The sequence below is a fragment of the Cetorhinus maximus genome, chromosome 24 (genome assembly GCF_964194155.1).
Source record: "Cetorhinus maximus chromosome 24, sCetMax3.hap1.1, whole genome shotgun sequence".
Classification (NCBI taxonomy): Eukaryota; Metazoa; Chordata; class Chondrichthyes; order Lamniformes; family Cetorhinidae; genus Cetorhinus; species Cetorhinus maximus.
Window position 1 is genome coordinate 15,442,106 of NC_135902.1, and position 19,661 is coordinate 15,461,766.

General features: G+C 42.8%; 1 protein-coding gene across 1 annotated transcript in view; it reads right to left on the reverse strand.

Moving 5' to 3' along the window:
* Positions 1–19,661, reverse strand: part of cacna1g (calcium channel, voltage-dependent, T type, alpha 1G subunit) — a 1,015,897-nt gene that overhangs the window by 25,963 nt on the left and 970,273 nt on the right. The window contains exons 32-33 of the mRNA XM_078570777.1: positions 17,861–18,202; positions 11,855–11,995 (exon numbers count right to left, since the gene is read on the reverse strand). Of these exons, the coding sequence (XP_078426903.1) occupies positions 11,855–11,995; positions 17,861–18,202 (483 nt within the window). The remainder of the gene's footprint in view (positions 1–11,854; positions 11,996–17,860; positions 18,203–19,661) is intronic.

Genomic DNA, 19,661 nt, shown 5'->3' on the forward strand with positions numbered 1-19,661 from the left:
TTTTCAAATCCCAGTGAAAATCAATAATACTGGCACCAGTAACACTGGAGTTCCATTTTAAGGTGTACAAAGCCAGTTCGGACAGGTTTTACTGGTGTCCTTCATTCCCAAGTTTTACTGTTTTTTTCCCCTCTCGATGTGGATTCCTCTGATACCTCACCCAGTGACCATTCTTCCTGTGACAGATCCTGGGCCCTGAGTGTCAACAGTGCTCAGAATGGCGGATTAGGTTGCCAACCAACGTTCCCGCTAACTTCAGTTTGCTGTGCACTTGTTGCACTGCATGGTCTCGATAAGATTGATGGGGGGGCTGTGCATCCACGTATTTTAAAGGGAACATTGCTTGGTCGCGGCCTGTTTGTTCCCTGCACGGCACCTTCCCGATTGCTGCATGGCCCCGCACCTATGCAGCTTAGAGGGAACATTGTTGCTAACCTTCCAGGATTGTCCTGGATTCCCCACTAATTAAAGATTTATCCTTAGGACACTGTCACAAGCAAACCAAGGTGTAAAATCATAGTGGGGATCGGGGGGGGATTAAATATTCTGTCTTATAGTCACTTTCTTGGGACCCTTTCTTTTATTTATTATAAAAGTACTGGGAATGGGGACGGGGTGGGGATAAAAGGCTGTTTGATTGGGCAGGGCCATTGCAGGAGGGAAATCAGATGATGAAACCTCCAGGAATAATTCCAACTGGAGCTGGCAAATGTCAATTGTGATGGATGCAACAGTCCTTTACTCAGCTGAGTTGAGATCAGGATTACACCTCTGGCCTTTCAAAGGAAATCATTTCAAAAATGTATAGTCATCTGCATGAAATCTGAATAGGATTTGGTGGGCATAACATCAGCAAGTCTAGTAAAATGGATGGCATCAGTTCTCACACTGATTAGATATTTTGCACAACTGGAACTCTTGCTGACACCTATTTCAGTGAAGGGCTTTGACCTCTGTTCTATTTTTCTCTTAGCTTTTCCTATGTGGACCGTCTGAGCTGGATATTTCTCCACTTTCTGAGGCAAGATAGCACTCCAGCACCGTCTGCATCACAATTTATTAGAGATTTTTGAGGATGCACCTAGTAATTGCTAAAAGGGGGGCCAGTTTGTGCAGTGTACTTGAATTTGAAAAGATGCCACACAAAAGGTCAAGATAAGGGCTCACTGAGTTGTGGATAATATATTAACATGATGGAGATTGGTTAATGGACAGGGAGCAGGGATAAATGTGGCATTTTCAAGTTGGCAGGCTGTGACTAGGGGAGTGCCACAAGGATCAGTGCCTCAGCTAATGGCAATGGATATTAATGACTTTAACAAAAAGACAGAGAGTAATGGATCCAAGTTTACTGACAATACAAAGCCAGTTGGGAATGTAAGTTGTGAGGAGGACATAAAGTGTCTACAAACGGATATAGAGTTCTGAAAAAGATTCATATTAGACTCAAAACATTAACTCTGTTTCTCTCTCCTCAGATACTGCCAGACCTGCTGAGTTTTTCCAGCACTTTCTGTTTTTGTTTCAGATTTCCAGCATCTGCAGTATTTTGTGTTCATTATACAAAGAGATATAGACAGGTTAAGTGAGTGGGCAACAAGGCAGCAGATGGAGTATAATGTGGGGAAGTGTGAGGTTTTTTATTTTGGTAGTAAGAATAGAAAAATAGAATATCTTTTTAAAAATGTAGAGTCAGTCATAGAGTCATACAGGACAGGAAAAGGCCCTTTGGCCCATCGAGTCTGCACCGTCAAATAAGTACCTAACTATTCTAATCCCGTTTTCCAGCACTAGGCCCATAGCCTTCTATGTCATGGCATCGCAAGTGCACATCCAAATACTTCTTAATTGTTATGAGGGTATCTGCCTCTACCACCCTTTCAGGCAGTGAGTTCCAGATTCCCACCACCCTCTGGGTGAAAAAATTCTTCCTCACATCCCCTCTAAACCTCTTGCCCCTTACCTTAAATCTATGCCCCCTGGTTATTGATTCCTCCACCAAGGGGAAAAGTTCCTTCCTGTCTACCCTATCTATGCCCCTCATAATTTTATGCACCTCAATCATGTCCCTCTCAATCTCCTCTGCTCCAGGGAAAATAACCCCAGTCTATCCAATCTCTCCTCATAACTAAAGCTCTCCAGCCCAGGCAACATCCTGGTAAATCTCCTCTGCACTCTCTCTAGTGCAATCACATCCTTCCTATAATACGGATTCCAGAACTGCACACAATACTCTAGCTGTGGCCTAACCAGCGTTTTATACAGTTCCAGCATAACCTCCATAATGTAAGCATAATGTAAAACTTGTAAATGTTGATACTCAGAGCGACTTGGGTGTATTTGGACAAGGAACACAGAAGGTTAATATGCAGGTACAGCAGCCAATTAGGAAGGCAACCTCATCTCCCTCATCTTGAAAGCAGAGTGCTTTCAGGAATGTTGTGATTGTTGACTATATTCAAGAAGGGGGACAAATCTGATTGTTGTAACTACAGAGGAGTCTCTCCCTGTTGTTTGCCACGGGAAAGGCCATTGCAAGGATCCTCCTCAATCGCCCCCTCCCAGTGGCCAAGGAACTCCTTCCAGAGTCGCAGTTTGGTTTTCGCCCATCTAGAGGCACTACAGACATGATCTTCACTGCGTGGAGTGCAAGGAACAGCACCAACTGTTTTACATTTTCCAGCACCAAGCCTTTTTGACCTCGCGAAAGCCTTTGACTCTGTCAACTGCGATGGCTTATGGAGTATTCTCTTCAAATTTGGCTGCCCTCAGAAATTAGCCACCATCCTCCTCCTACTCCATGGTGACATGCAAGCTGTGATCCTCAACTATGGAACCACCACAAACCCTATCTCAGTGAAGACTGGGGTCAAACAAGGATGTGTCATCGCACCAACCCTTCTTCTCCAAATTCCTTGCTGCAAATCTGCACATCATCTCCAGCAAATTACACACAGGTGTGGAAATAATCTACAGAACTGACAGGAAACTTTTAAACCTACACTGCCTTCAACCCAAAAGCAAAACCACTCCAACCTCAGTCATTGAGCTTCAGTGTGCAGATGTTGCTTGTGTGTATGTGCACTCACTCAGTAACAGAGCTCCAGATCATTGTCGACTCCTTCTTTGAAGCAAATGGGAAAATGGGCCTTTCACAAAACACCTGGAAAACTAAGCTCCTCTTCCAACCAGCACAACAACTCCACCTATCGATTAAGATCAACCGTGGGGTCCTGGAAAATGTGGACCATTTTCCGTTTCTTGCGAGTCTCATTTAGATGACTTTGATGATGAAATTCATCTTTGCCTCCAATGTGCCAGTTCAGCCTTCGGCCGAATGAGGAAAAAAGTATTTAAGGACTGGGATCTGAAACCCATGACTAAGATCATAGTTTACCAGACAACAGTGATCCCTGTGCTTATGCTTTGGAGACTTGGGCAACCTACAGGCCCCTCAAAGCACTGGAGAAGTACAACCAGCAGTGCCTTGGCAAGATCCTCCAAATCCAGTGACAAGAAAGTTGGTCCAACAGCAGCGTCTTTTCCCAAGTCAATTTGCCCAGGATCAAGGCTCTAAATACTCTAAACCAGCTCCATTTGGCGCGACATGTTGTTTGTATGCCTGACAGCAAACTCCCAAAGCAATTGCTCTACTTGGAACTCGGTCATGGCAGGAGACTTTCTTGAGGACAGGGAAATGCTTTAGGGCTGTCCTCAAAGCACCCCTGAAGAGATCGAATATCCCCGCTGACTCATGGGAGTCTTTGACTTGTGACTGACCTAAATGGAGGAAGCTCACTTGGGAAGGCACTGAACACAGGGGTTTCATTGAGAACATGCAGAGACCAAGTCGAGGCTTTGGAGGGAGCCCACTACTCTCCAAACCACCCATCTACCCAACCCTTCAAGCACCACCTGCCCCGCACGTGGCAGAGACTGCAGATCATGCATTGCACTTATCTGGTCATCTCAGAAGCCAATGAAGTGGAGTCGACGGAGTCTTTCCTTGATCCTGAGGGACTGCCTAAGAAGAGGAGGAAGGCAGTTGGCATGTTGGCCTTTATTGCAAGGGATTGGTGTGCAAGAATAAGTCAGTCTTTCTACAATTGTATAGGGCTTTGTTGAGACCACACCTGGAATACTGCACACAGTTTTAGTCTTCGTCTAATGGTGGATATACTTGCCTTGGAGGCAGAACAGTGAAGGTTCATTAGATTGGTTCCTGTGTTGAGAAGGTTGTCCTATGATGAGAGGCTGAGTTAAAAGAAAGGGACCTTTATACTCTGGGGTTTGGAAGGCACTTCACAGGGTGGACACTGAGAGGTTGTTTCCACTGTCTGGGGAATCTAGAACACAGGGGCACAGTCTTAGGATAAGGAGTCACTCATTTAGGACTGAGATTAGGAGAAATCTCTTCACTCAGAGGGTTGTGAATCTTCAGAATTCTCTACCCCAGAAAGTTGTAGATGCTCCATCATTGATTATATTTAAGGTTGAGACAGACAGATTTTGATCTCTAAGAGAATCAAGGGAGGCTGCTGGGAAAGTGGAGTTGAGGTAGAATATCAGCTATGATTGTATTGAATGGTGGAGCAGGCTTGAGGGACTGTATGGTCTACTCTTGCTCTGATTTCTTATGTACTTAATGGTCTGTACTATTGTCTCTCTAAAAGGTCATTCTCTCAATGATTAGGAGACAAGGCTTTTTAACAGATTTTTATCTCTTCCCCCTCTCTCCCCAGGCCAGCCTTCAAACAAACAGAAGCGGTCCACATAATCAGGGATTGGTCAAATTCTCCCAAAGAGGATACGTGAGGAAGAGATTATCCAACTGTAAACTCATAATATATTGACAGTGGGGGGTTGGGGAAAGGGCAGAATGCAGATGGAGGATGGGAGGTTAATTCTTCCCTGCATCATTATTTATATCCTCCTTCATACTACTGGTGAAGGCAGCTCCCATCTAATGCTAAGCAGCCCCAATTCAGTGAAGACATCACATAAAACTTCCTTTCTCTTTTCCCTTTCGTTGTTCCATGTTACATGGGGTCGCCACAATGATGTTTGATCACCATTCACATCAACCATTTTTTTTTGGACTGGCGGATGGTTTTCCAGCTGGATGCCTTTCCTGCTGCTAACACTCTCCATTTATCTGGGCAGGAGACTGGCATTGATAGCGATACTGGCTTGCCTGCACCAGTGGCTGTTATTGCATCACTTAAATGATGGGCATACATAGGGTAGACAGGAAGGAACTTTTCCCCTTGGTGGAGGGATCAATAACCAGGGGGCATAGATTTAAAGTAAGGGACAGGAAGTTTAGAGGGGATGTGAGGAAGAATATTTTCACCCAGAGGGTGGTGGGAATCTGGAACTCACTGCCTGAAAGGGTGGTAGAGGCAGAAACCCTCATAACATTTAAGAAGTATTTGGATGTGCACTTGCGATGCCATGGCATACAAGGCTATGGGCCTAGTGCTGGAAAATGAGATTAGAATAGTTAGGTACTTGTTTGACCGACGCAGACTTGATGGGCCGAAGGGTGCTTTTTTTGTGCTGTAGACCTCTATGACTCCATGACTCTAAATCAATCTTTGATTATTTTCATCAGGCAAAATAAACATAGTGCCTGATCACTGAGGGATTACCTCACACACCATGAGAGCTTGTTAAGCAGACCAGCAAGTGATTCTCTGATGGACCTGCTCAAAGTTAACCTGACAGGCATCTTCCTGGATGAACCTCAATGTATTAACATGACCGAAATGTCAGTTTGAAAGAGGATATTGCAGCTTTTCTTTGCAAACTAGTTGTGACGCTGCTTCAGAATAGAAATCAAAATCAGTGGAGGATGATGCCATGGGTGTCATCACTGGGGGAATGAAGGCAGGACAATAACTGCTGGGTATCTCAAGCTTGAGCAGAAGCTTAGCCAAGTGCAATGGTATATTAACAATTCTTCTAATCTTCCTCAAATGTATATAGATTGGGTGGAAAAGAGGAGCCTGTCATAGCAGGCTTGGTAAGAGGGAAAAATTCCTCTGTATCGTAAAATGTGTCTTGAAACAAATACTGTAGTGCTGTATAAATAATAAATACATTGTTACTGGTGTTGTTTTTAATAAGTGCTCAATATGGATTCTGTTGTGAAATCTTTTGCGTCTTATGATCTCCAGAATAGCAAGTGCTTACTGCTGAGAGCATCTCCAAATGTCACAAGGGAATCAGGCATGATCTATAATTACAACAATCACTGACTTTTACCAAAAGACAATTACATTACGTCAACACCTGCACTTCAGGGTAGAAAATAAGGAAATGAGAAGTACAGGACCTTTCAGTTGGCAGGAAACAAATGGAGAAGAGCATAGATCATTAATGATTCACATCTCTGCTTTAGAGGACTCCTGTTGGGGAAATGAAAACTGGGAAAATTGTGTAACAAGTGAGTCCACCAGCTCACTGCCTAAGAGGTGAAGGTGAAGATTAACCACCCCCAACCCCACTATAGGCTCTGTTACAGTGCTGCAACAAGAGGGATTCTTGAAGATCTTGTTTGAATAACGCTCTGATCTCCCAACACAGCCATCCAACAAGAGTAAACATGGAACAATAACCTCAGATTGTGAGTGAATCTTTTGATACCAATCCTTCCTCAACAATAAGTTTACCTGTAATCTGTAAATGGCAAATTAATCTAAGGCTACTAAACATTTGAATTTAAATTACCAATGACTGGTTTATTCTGGAATTATATTCCAGCTGGATGAAAAGGAATAACCTGATCAACTTGTGTCCCCTTTGTGAGGAGTTGCTACACTCTAGTTAGAGGCTGCTGTCTCCTTGTCTATTCAAACACCTCACTCATACTGTAACATGCTGAAGAAATATCAGATGTAAAGCAGTGGTTCTTACCAAATGTGCTGCTAGCAAACTATACCATATCACTCTGATTCGGTACGCAGAGAGAAGTAAGTCAGTAAATGAAGAGATTATTAACAGCACTGAGTTGAATAGCACTTATATATCACACACATATACAAGCTCATTTCACTGTCGACAATCAGCTGTGATGCAGTCAGTTGCAATTTAACTGTCTAAAAAAAAGTTTTCATATTGTGTTATACGGCCCACTTCCTGCAGCTCAAATGGCTTAGTTTTGTTGATTAACTTTCTCCCTTTCTCTTCAGCCCCCCCATCCTCTTCTTCCTCCTCACCCACTGTCTCCCTAAAACTGGGATTGCATTGAAAGTTATGTAATATCAAGTTTCAGGCATGCCCGGATGTGCTGGTACTGAACAAAGAGCACCGATTGTTCATTGCATAGCCTAGTAATGCTTCTACCAGTATTCACTTCAAGGCAACCTGCAAGGAATGGAAAATCCCCACTGGCTCAGATGAGGTAATAGTGAAGAGGAAATGACAAAAGGGAATCAACGAGAATTCTCATGCACATTCTTTTGCTCAGTGACATGTTTTCTTTAAATGTTTTCATTGAAGTCATTTACATTTTCTTGATGCTTACAGCCACTGCCAGGTGATCTACTGGCCAGTTAAGAGGTCGGGGAGCAGGTTACTGGCAAAGACCGGGGAGGAGGCTCATTGCAGCGAATTGGGAGCAAGTCATCTGCCTATCTTCAAACATGAATTGTCCACGCTACGCTGAGTACGGGAGAATTGGGAGGGGAAAATAATCTTTTCAATGGCTCTCACATTCCTCAGGGCAGGTCCTTTACCTGGTTACATCTATCTGAGAAGCTATGATCATTCAGATCCGGTTTCATGATGTGTGCAACACAAAATATTCAAATGATTTGGATGCATCATGGTCTGGGGCCTGTGAGGACTGAAAGTATTAAATTGATTGCATTAAGATGGCACCAGTCCAGAAATCTTTCTGACAACCCCCTAGATTGAGCACTGAGCCCAGCCAAAGGAAGAAAGGAAACAGAATTAGAATGACAAACAATGCAAGGCAAATAGTCCAGTCTCCAGATCAGGAACCTCAGTCTAACCTTAAGACAAGACCTGAAAGGCCTGGAATGGGCAGGCTTTTGAAAGGCCTAGGATTTGAAAGCTTGAAACGTAAAAGTTGCCCTAACTGAAATAAATTGTCTTTATAACTTAGAATTTCCTTTTGATTATCCTCCCCCCACAAACTAATATCCAAATCAGCAAAATGGGCATTATCTCTCAATAAAGGACGAACCAAAGTATTAAGTAACTGAAAGGTAACGAGACTGATAGTTAAGAAAATCTTTTTCAATGTTCTCCTTTTGTCCCCTTTCTGCCAAGAGTGCTAACTGTTGCTGAGGAACCAGAAGTCTTCATGTGTGAATGTAGACAATGCATGTCTGGAGGTTTTTTTTTATCATGGGGGAGGGACATTCCAGTTTAGCCCGATCATGCAATCACCTAACTCGCATGGCCCAGCAGGAATCACTGAACATCGATCAGGGCAGGAATCCTCGGTCATTTCCTGTCCCATCGAACAAGGGTGCAATTATAAATTGAAGTTATTCTATTGCTGCCCAGCCAGATCTACTCAGTCCAAGGACTGAACCTAGAACCTCCCTAACCTGTATGAATTAGTACCACATCTGGGGGCTGTATTGCTGTATCCTTTTCTATATTACAGCAGTGACTATTTCTAAAGACACTTCATTAGCTGTAAAGGTTGTGAAAGGTGCTAAAGAAAGAAATGCAAGACCTTTTAAGGTCCTTGTTACTTAGAATTAATTAGCTTCAAGTAAGATTGGAAGTTGCATTTTAGGCTGATTCTAATTAAATTCATTTAAACTACATTTGCAACAAAGTGAGAAAGTCAGTGGCAAATGGCATTTGACTTTTTACACAAATCATGTACAATATGCCCCACAGTGGACTCTATCTTTTCTTTCCCTTTATTCTTTCATGAGATGTGGGTGTCATTAGCAAAGCCAGCATTTGTTGACCATCCCTAATTGCCCTTGAACTGAACACTTCAGAGGACAGTTAAGAGTCAACCACATTGCTGTGGGTCTGGAGTCACATAAGGATATAAATGCTTTAGAAGTAGTTCAGAGACTGTTACCTGGGATGGGGTGGTGTGTCGGGGTGGTGGTTATCTTATGAGGAAAGGTTAAACAGACTGGGCTCCATTGGAGTTTAGAAGATTGAAAGGTGATCTCATTGAAACATGTAAGATCCTGAGGGGACTTGACAGGGTGGATGCTGAAAGGATGTTTCCCCTTGTGGGAGAGACTAGAATTAGGGGACACAGTTTAAAAATAAGGGGTCTCCCATTTAAGACAGAGATGAGAAGAAATTTTTTTTCTCAGAGGCTCATGAATCTTTGGAACTCTGTTCCCCGGAGAGTGGTAGAGGCTGGGTTGATGAATATTTTTAAGGCAGAGGTAGATAGATTCTTGACTACAAGGGAGTCAAAGGTTACCTGGAGTAGGTTGAATACAGAGTTGAGGCCACAATCAGGTCAGACACGATCTCATTGAATGGCAGAGCACGCTCAAGTAACCAAATGGCCTACTCTAGCTCCTAATTCATATGTTTGTACATGTAGACCAGACAGGGTAAGATTGGCAGATTTCCTTCCTTAAAGGACATTCATGAACCAGATGGGTTTTATGACAACCAATAGTTTCACCATCACTGATGGACATCTCTGTGACTAGCTTTATAATTCCAGGTTTATTAATTGAATTTTAATTCCTCCAGCTGCCATGGTGGGATTTGAACCCGTGTCTCCAGAGGATTAGCCTGGGCCTCTAGATTACTAGCTCAGTGACATGACCACCATGCCACCACCTTCCATATTCATACTTCCCGGTTGGGAAGTTCTGTATGAATGCTGCCTGATCTCCCATGCTAATCAAGCATCAAAGCTCCAGAATATTCCTCCATTCTCACATCTCTAAGACTGAACAGATTATGACTTACTTACTGACTTTGCACTGCTAGAAGGGAATCTCAGCAGCCGGACAATGCATAACACAGTATTGCAGGCACATTATATGCAGCTATTGGATAAGGTTCCTTGTTGGCAGAATATATTCAGAATATGGGCCCTATAATCTACTAAAGTCTAAGAACATGATCAAGTCTCAGTGTAGTTAGCTTTGAGACTGATGACTGCACAATGGAATTTCAAGACATCAATCACCTCCCATCCATGTCCAGTGTTCAGGATTTTTAATTCAGGCATAACATTGAAACATCCTGCAATTCTCTACAAAGTCCAAAGCTGTCCAAGACTTGAATACTGCTCCCACAGCTGCAAAGTGCAGTCTGTCCAACAGCTGATTACCTGCCCATCCATCTGGAGAGGCTTAGCCTATAAACTGCAACTCAGCTGCGACATCTGGGCAAGCTCAGTTTGTCAAAGAGGTGAATACTGCTACCATGAGCACAGGAGCTCTTATAACAATCGTCTTGTACGATTGGACAGAATACACCAAAAGTTAGTAGATGGCCCGTCTCTCAACTTTAGCTTCTGATCTTTTCCTCTCTGTCTTGTACATGTGTTCCCCCACAGTCGTTAGCCTTGGCTCTGCTAGTAGCGCTCTTGCTTCTCAGTCAGAAGCCTATGGGTTCAAGTCCCACCCCAGAGGCTTGAACACAAAATCTATGCTGAAACGTCAGTATAGTACTGAGGGAGTGATGTAATGTAAGATGTTGTCATTCAGATGAGGCATTAAACTGAGGCCCTGTGTGCTCCCTCAAGTTTACATAAGAGACTGCATGCCACCATTTTGAAGAAGAACAGGCGGTGTTCTCCCTGATGACCTGGTCAATATTTTTCCCTCAACCAACATGACAAATAAACAGATTACCTGGTCATTTATTACATTGCTGTTTGAGGCACCACATTGTGAGAAATTTGCTGCTGTGTTTCCGTACAGCAGATAGTACATTTCTGTACTTCATTGGCTGCAAAGTGCTTTGGGATGTTCCTTCCGAAGGTGAAACCGTTCCCAATGAGTTATAGAGCTGGATTCTCAAAGGGGCCTTGGTGTTGGGACATGAAGCAGGTGGGATTTAAAGTTTGCGGTCTCAGAGGTTGTCTTGGGGCCTGATGCCTCCAGGGCAGGTGGAAATTCTCAAAGGGCCAACATGAGTGAGGGAACAGGAAATCCTCTCGCCGCCAATTAATGGCCCTTTAAGCTCCTTAATGAACACGCAATTTTGAATCCTTAATGTGGTGAATCCAAACAGTCTGGCGCACGTTAGTGTGCACCTGTTGAATTCGCTGCAGGACCATCAGAAACTTTCTCGCCATTTATTTAAACCTGACCACTGTTCTGTAATTTAGCCTGCATGGTCCTTTCATCACCCTGGATGCTACTGGCTCTATAGGGAACCTCTTGCTCTCTTTGGTAAGAGAGTGGCAGGCCCCAATATGGCTCCCACCTGCCTTTTTTGCTGGTGCCAAGCAGGCAGCTCCTGCCTCCTGGAGGCATTCAGTGTCACTAATTGGGCGCCGAGCTCACCTCCTGACCAATTAGGCCATTTGAACTTAAAAGTAGCATTGTGAGGGCGAAACAGCTTGGGAGTAGGGTTGGGATGTAGCCAGGTATCGGGTTCCCAGCCCTATATTGTACATCTGGCCCATGGAAACTGTGGAAATATAAGCCATATTACATTAATCAATGTGCAGTATATTCTATCAATGTCTACTCCCGCAAATAATGAAATGACCTTCATACTATATCGATCAAAAGTGACACACTTGAAAAGCCCCTGGTGTATCCTCTTCAATGCATTCCCTTTGCCTCATTTAGCCTTGGTCTTTTGAGCCATCCTTAGGTTCCAGATCTGAATACGGGACTTTGGCAGAGAAACTAGAATTATTAACCTGTTTCTCAGCACAGCATTTGTTTTGCTGTGGGATGGCGTAGTTGTGGCAGACAGAACCTGAGAGGTTATCCATGAGGGTTAATTCTCCTTCCAGTGAACCTTGGATCAGCAGGGAGACGTTGTCAAAAAATTGCTTGTCCTGTGTACACAAGGCATGCGAGAGGGAAGGGTGAAGTGGGGGGAACGGTTAGTCAGGAAGGGGAATTGGAAGTGGAAGGGTTGCATCAATACATAACAAGGTGTGGATAGGAGATGAAAAGGAAAAAGAACATGTCATTAAACAAAATCCCCACTTTGCAACAGTGAAAACATTGGTGCGCAACATTGAAAAACAAACTGATTAATTGCACTCTGACACTGTACATTGTAAGGAACAGTTATTTCTCATTAGGGATGCTGGCTGCTAATGCAAAGTTATCACACTTCCAGATACCTATTTGTTTGACATAATTTTTGATGCCACGAAGTATTAAATAATCATCTGATTTACATCAACATGTCTGAGAAAGAGTAGGATTAAAATTCACTAACAGTGCTCGTTACTTAATCCATGATTTCTCAATCTGGTGATCTACAAATTTATTTTCCTGTATTCATTCACACCTAACTACCTTACCCAACCCTGCAGCAAATGATCAAATAAGATTAAGGCAAGGGAGGGAATAAAACCACAAAGTTCAGCCTCCTTCAGAAACACGTTTGATCTGTTTTCAACGAGGTACAAATTGTTTGGACCCCAACCCTGATTTGGATTATCCTGGAATCCCCAGGAATTAAAAAGTAATGTCCTGGACACTGCTGCCAGCAATTCCTGGAGAAAAATCAGAGGGAGCGTTAAAAATATTGTATTTGTTTTTCATTTTCTTTGAGCACTTTCATTTATTAATTGAAACTATTAGCTGTTCAAGAATCATTCATTTGAATAATAAGTTCTGTTCGCTTTACTCTAGATAAGGGATAGTGCTGTGTCATGGGAATAGATGTGTTGAGTGACCAATGGTGGAATATGGGGAAGGGGCAGTGGGAGATGAGAAATCATGTGATGAAACTTCCAGGGATAAATCCAATCAGAGTTGGCAACTCTACCTTTGATTGAATGATATTTGGACCCAAACCCAGGTTTCGGCCTATCTATTAGTGTTGGCCTCAGTTCTTCTAGCAACTCTGTTAGTGGTGTGGAGGAGGGGCACAGAAATAGGCCGGGACTCAGAGACACTAGAGCCTGGATTTTACAGCCCCATCGTGGCGTGTCTCACCCCGCCGGACGCAGCGAGCCATTTAAATCTCCATTTAGTTCAGCGCGACTGTAATATCCCGCGGGGCTGGAGGGGCGGTAAAATCTTGGCCTAGAACTCAAAATATGCCGCCATGTTTCCATTTGTAAGGGGTAGACCCTCTGCCCGCCCCATACGTGGTCAGTGAGACAAAGAGGTGGAGATAGGGTCCATGACCTCATTGTCAACTTCTCCTGAACTCTCACCTTTGATTTTGCTCCACCCCCTCTTAAACAGTATAAAATCCATTACATTTCTACCTCTCTTTAGCTCTGAAGAAGAGTCATACGGATTCAAAATGTTAACTCTGTTTCTCTCTCCACAGATGCTGCTAGATCTGCTGCGTTTTCCAGTGTTTTCTGTTTTTATTTCAGATTTCCAGCATTCCCAGTATTTTGCTTTTATTTATTATAGGTGGAGATAGGGATCGGGCCAGCACTGGGGACTTCTATGGCTGGGAGGTGCCACTTTCCTGAATCTTAATGGGACCTGGCAGGCTTATATGCCCAATGAAATGAAGCATATCAGCTTCTAGAAAACCACAAATGGATTACACGGGGTTGCAAGGCATTAATTGGCCACCCAAGGGCCTCAATTGGTGGCGGGGTGGGAAGGCTGTCCATGGGCCTTCGCTCTCCACATTTAACTGGGGAAAAGAGTGAAAGGAGGTGGTGTCCCCAACTGACGTCCTCCCACCCGATTAAATGCCCCCCTGCCTCCTAACCCGCTCTGAGGGAGTGCATTAAATTCATCCCATAATCAGGCCAGAGCCAAAGAAGGAGTATTAGCGGGGCTGATCAAAAGCTTGGCCAAAGAATTGGGTTTTTAGAAGGGTCTTAAAGGAGGAAAAAGGTAGAGAGATGGAGAGGCTCGGAGAGGGAATTGCAGGACGTGGATCCTAGATGATTGAATGTATGGCTGCCAGTCGTGAAGCCAAAGCGGGAGGGGAGGGGGGAAGGGGGGCAGAAATCAAAAACCAAAGCAATGATTTGCATTTTCATAGTATCTTTAATGTAATAAAATGCCCCAAGTTGCTTAAAAATAATAGAGAAACTTGCACCTCCAGGCACCCTTGACCAATATACCTGCAGGTAAGGTGAACCTGCAGTCTGTATGGAGGCACTGAAAATAAGAACCTCTATATAATTGTGTCGGAGGTGGAATTGCAATCGTTGTGATGAAGAGGATTTGGGGTGGGAAGCTGAGGTTTCAAACAATCTGGTTGAACCTGAGACAGTAAGAAAGGAGTAGTATTCAATCACTGGCAAAGAGTACTCTGTGGCAGGAGATGAAGATGATGACTTTGGTACTCCCAATGTTTAAGTAGAAGAGGTAATGATTCATCCAAGTTTGGATTTCCGGTAGAGTCTGACAGTAGAGAGGCAGTGAACGGATTGAGAGACGAGGTGCAGAAGTGGAGAAGTGGAGCAGTGTATAGTTGGAAACTGTTCTCATGCCTAATAGTGATGTCATCAAGGGCAGCAGAAAGTTGAAGGTGCCAAGTTTAGATCCTTGGGGGATTCCTCAGGTAATGGTACCGGGATGGTTAGAGAAGCCATTGCTTCGACTATGATTGGTTTGGCGAAATGGAACCAAACAAGAGCAGTTCCACTGAAATGAGCAATGGAGGAGAGACTTTGGAGGAGAATGGTGTGCTCTACTGTGTCAAAGGCTGTAGGTGTTGAGAAGAATGAGGAAGGATAGTGTCCCAATGTCATAGTCAAAGGGGGAGAACAAAGAGGGACAGTATACCACAGTTACAGTCACACAGGATGTCATTTGGGACTTTGATAAGGGCCATTTCAGTGCTGTGGCAGAGGCAGAAATCTGATTGGAGAGATTTCGAAATACGAAGGTATGGGAAAATGTGCATGGATTTATGAGGCTACAACATGTTGAAGAAGGTTGGAGGATTTGGAGATGGGGCAGTAATTTATGAAGACAGCGCAGGTGATTTTTTTTTTGAGGTGGAGTAATGACATGAACTTTAAAAGGGACGGTGACATTATCTGTGAAGAGTAGCTCGTAGAGGAGCCAGAAAAGGAGGTTTGGTGGTCAGCAAAGCTCTCTACTTCTGTTGGGGGAACACTGGGCCCTTATTGCTACCTTCTAAATGACACCCTGAGAAGTGGCAGTAACCGGGATGGAAAAAGGAAAAATCTCCTGAAGATCCAGGGCTAAGAGTTTGTCTTCCACACCACTAACTGTCTCCTTGGATGAGTCTTTAGCTGGGAATCCAGAACAAGGAGATATAATCTTGCAATTGGAAAGTAATCAGTTAAAAATAAACCATTAAACCTTCCAATACACTGCCCCAGGAGTTGATAGATGCAGAATTGATTAACGTTTTTAAATTCTCTTCATTATTTCAAACACCTCAATCACTCTGTTACTTAATTTCCTAATCTCTAGGGATAGAACGTAAATTCACCAAATCTCTCATCATAGCTCAGTGCCTTCATCTAAGATATCATTCTTGTAAATTGACACTGAACCCCAAGGTAAAGTAAGATGGCAAAACTGAACACAATGCACTACTTGTGATTTTGGCCAGCACTCTGACTGCACCAGTACTATGGTTGCTTTTAACTCTTTTGATGAAGTCCACCATCCCTTTTGTTTTGTCAGTCACTCTGAACCTACACTGTAACTTCTAGTGGCTTTTATATCTGGGTCCCTAAATTACACCCTCAGTGTTTGCCCATTTATATTGTGTTCCCATCTGCAATTCATACATCCAAAGTTTACAGTGAAAGTAGGAATGGCAGATGGGAATATGCTGAACTACATCTGCTATCATTCTACCCACGCAGTTATGTCCTTATGTTCTACTATTGTCATACCTAAATCTGTCCTTTCCTGATGCACATAAAAATATTTTCTATTGAGCATGATACCATCTGCAAGTGTTTTTTTTATATTCTGTCTTGGCGCACATTAGATTCTTCTTTTGTTGCTTTCATTAGTTTTCACTCTCCACATTTTTGCCATTATTCTTTGCCTTTAGATAAGCTTAATTGTCTTGTATATTATTGGTTCTGATCACTCACATACATGGTTGTTCATGCTGGGATTAAAAACCTTTCATTTGTAATCCACTTACCATCTAACAATTTTGCCCACTTGCCCATAGCTCGGGAGCCTCAGGGTGGAGGTTTGAAGCCTCATGAGAAAGGCCTGTAGGGGATGGTGGGGAGGTTTGCAGACCACAGGGGATCCTCAAACAGACAAGCTGGATCCAGGAGCTAGGTGCAAGGTAATCACCCCCTGGATCCCCAAGAGCTCACCTTGATGTAGCTGCCAGGTTTCCTGAGGCTTGGGAAACCCAGCCGACCAGAGTTAAAGTTGAAAAGCTGAATAACAATGAGGTTCACAGTCTCATTATCATATTTAATGTACCAACTCGCCTCCTTGGAGCAGATTGGTCACCTGCTTACCATCCCACCTCAGTTAAAGACAGAAGTAGGCAGGTTGGAGGCAGGCTTGGTTTGGGAATCTGATTTTTTAAGACTTTAACCCCTTACCCAACCCAAACTCACTTGCCGTCTTGGTTAAAATTTCCCCCATAATGACTTTTGAAGATCTGAGAAGTTCAGTCGAATAACTGGAGTGCAGTGCCAAGGGAGTGCTGCACTATGGGATGTGCTGTCTTATGGATAAAACATTAAACTGAGGCCCCATCTACTCTCTTGGGTGAATGTAAAAGATCCCATGGCACCATACATAGAAGACCAGGGGAGTTCTAGCTAACATTTATCCCTCAATCTAAATGAACTAATCTGGTCATTTATTTCATGCTGTTTGTTGAGCTTACTGTGCAGTACTTGCCTGCCACATTTCCCTACATTTAAACAGTGACAATACTTCACAAATACCCCTTTAACTGTAAAGCACTTTGGGACATCTGGAGATGAGGAAAAGTGTTATATAAATGAAAATTCAATCTTTCTTCTGCCCTTTAGCACTTTGACTTCCAAATGTCTTCTTAAAATGGAAGATGATGAAGACATCAGTAATGAGCAGAGCACTGAACCTCCAGAACTAAAATAGGACATTATTAAGAGGACCTTTGAATATGAACACAACAGATTGAATCTTACATAATATATTAGTAGAGTTGCCAGCTGTGATTAAATGCATTCCTGGAGATTTCATTACATGACTTTCCCCCAAGCTCCAGCCATTTATTGGCCAACACATCCATCCTTGTGACGCACTGCCTTCCTACGCCAATTGGAAAGCAAAAAGACTCATCACCCAATTGGATGATGCTTGACTGTCAGCCAAACAGCCTTTCCTTCCTGCCCCCACTCCACCATTTTCAATATTTTTATATCTGATAAAGAGATATGTTTGAATAAAATTTAAAAGGACTATCTTTTTTAATGTCCCTAAGATTTTTCTTCAGGATGGCAGACAGCAGTGTCCTGGAGATTGATCTTCAATTTCGGGAGACTCCAGGCCAATCCTGGAGGGTTGGCAATCCTAATACATCCTGAGCTATTGATTGTCTGGTTTGAACAAAGCATAACTAATAAAGATGCTAATGGATTGAGGAGTAAATGAAACTGTGTCTACTCATGATCAAGATTATTCTCTTCTTGGAACCCTATTCCTTTGTACCTATTCTACTGTTGTACTGTGGTTATTAGAAATACTCTACAGTGCAATGTGCTTTCCATTAAAACTCTATGGATGAGAAGGATTCATCCTAATATTCTGTTTCTTACCAGTGGTGGTTCTAAAGAAAACGGTGAATCCACTTTAATTTGGAGTGATTCAGATGGACTCCCTGGGCTGTCACCTGCGTCTCCACCTTCACTGCCTCCCCAGGTCACACCGTCCACATTCCCTTGATTGGTATTTAACATTTTTAATTCAAGTTCCAGCTCTGCCTCGAGTTCTGCTTCCTCTTTCGCCTCCTTGTTGCTCTCTTCTAGGTGTTTCATCAGCACCGCGATGACTACATTCACCAACACAAACTGAGCTGTCAGTACAAACGAGACAAAGTAGATTGGGGACACCACAGTGTTGTAACAGGTGCCCTCTTGGTTGCAGTCTCGCAAAGTGTCCTGTCAATGAAGGGGGGAAAAGCAGTTAGAGAATTGAAACAAAAAAAGAGTGCAGTGAGTAAACATGATTATATGTTCAAGCAGGCAGAAGTTCAACAACGTTTTCAAGCGTAGAATTGAATTTTAACGTACTTCTAGTTGTCGTGTCAGCAAATTGCCCCCTGGTTTAATGGATACTTGGCTCAATTAAAACATTTACTTTCAATTCGATGCAGAAAACAAAATTAAAATTATTTGCTGCTCCAGTTTAGAAAGGATGTTAAATTTGTTGAGAGTATACAGCCAAAGTTCACCAAGGTGATACTAGAGATTGGAAAGTATAGCTACGAGGAGATATTGGGATTATTTCCACTGGAGCAGAGAAGGACAAGGTGAGATTTAATAAAGGTCATTAAAAGAATTTGAACTGAGAAAGGCTTCTGATTAGGAAATCAGTTGAAATCAGTCATTTAAACTATTTACAAAGTGGGAGAGAAAAGAGATTAGGTAATTTTCTTTACACAAATTTGAATGGACTGCATTGCAGAAGGGAAAAGTTGAAGTATCGACTACTGCACCGTTTATTTTAAGGAAGGTGAATGAATATTTGGAGCAAAGAGAAATACAGGAAAACGGGGAGAGAACAGGCCGATGAGTTTTGGATTACTCTAGCCTCCTTCCGTCTTGTAACATTTTACAGGGGAGAAATTAATCTTGGGCAGTTATGCAAAATGTGCTGCACAACATCGGCTGCTTATTATACAAATAATAGGTGGAGCAATGCGATATTGCCCGTTTCGTGCTGTTGTCCAAGACGCACTTCTACTCTGATGGCTTTAGACATATTTATAATATCTTTGTGGAAATTCCAATTTTGGTGAGCTATGGTTGATTGGTATCATTGTCTGCACTCATGCTTCAATTTTGACAAATTAGTCTAAAGTGATTATAGGAAATACGTTGTGTTCAATATGTCAGAAGTATAAAACAAATAATATAAAAGAGAGCAGCTTGAAAGTTATCAGCTAGAAGTTAGAAAAAGACCATTGAAAAGGCAGAAAGAAAGGCAATTGCAGGTGACCCACTTCCTTAAAAGCTGTTCATCTCCAATATTTTCCAGTTGTGGGGAAAGGTTATCAACCTGAAACGTTAACTCTGTCTCTCCACAGATGCTGCCTGAGTATTTCCAGCATTTTCACCAAAACCGATGATCTGGATATTTGTCTCCTTGCTGTTTGTGGACCCTTGATGTGTGTAAATTGGGTGCTAGATTTGGTTATAAAAGACTTCACTTCAAAAATAATTCATTTTGCAAAGTATTGGGGAACATTCTGAGGACTTGAAAAGTACCTATGAATACTGGTTATGTTTCTTTCCTTATAGATGGAAAGAAATTAGAAAGATTGCCAGCAAATGACATTAAAGTTGACTTTCACTAGAAAATGGTATCCTCATTTGCTGAACTAGGGCTTCGTGTTTT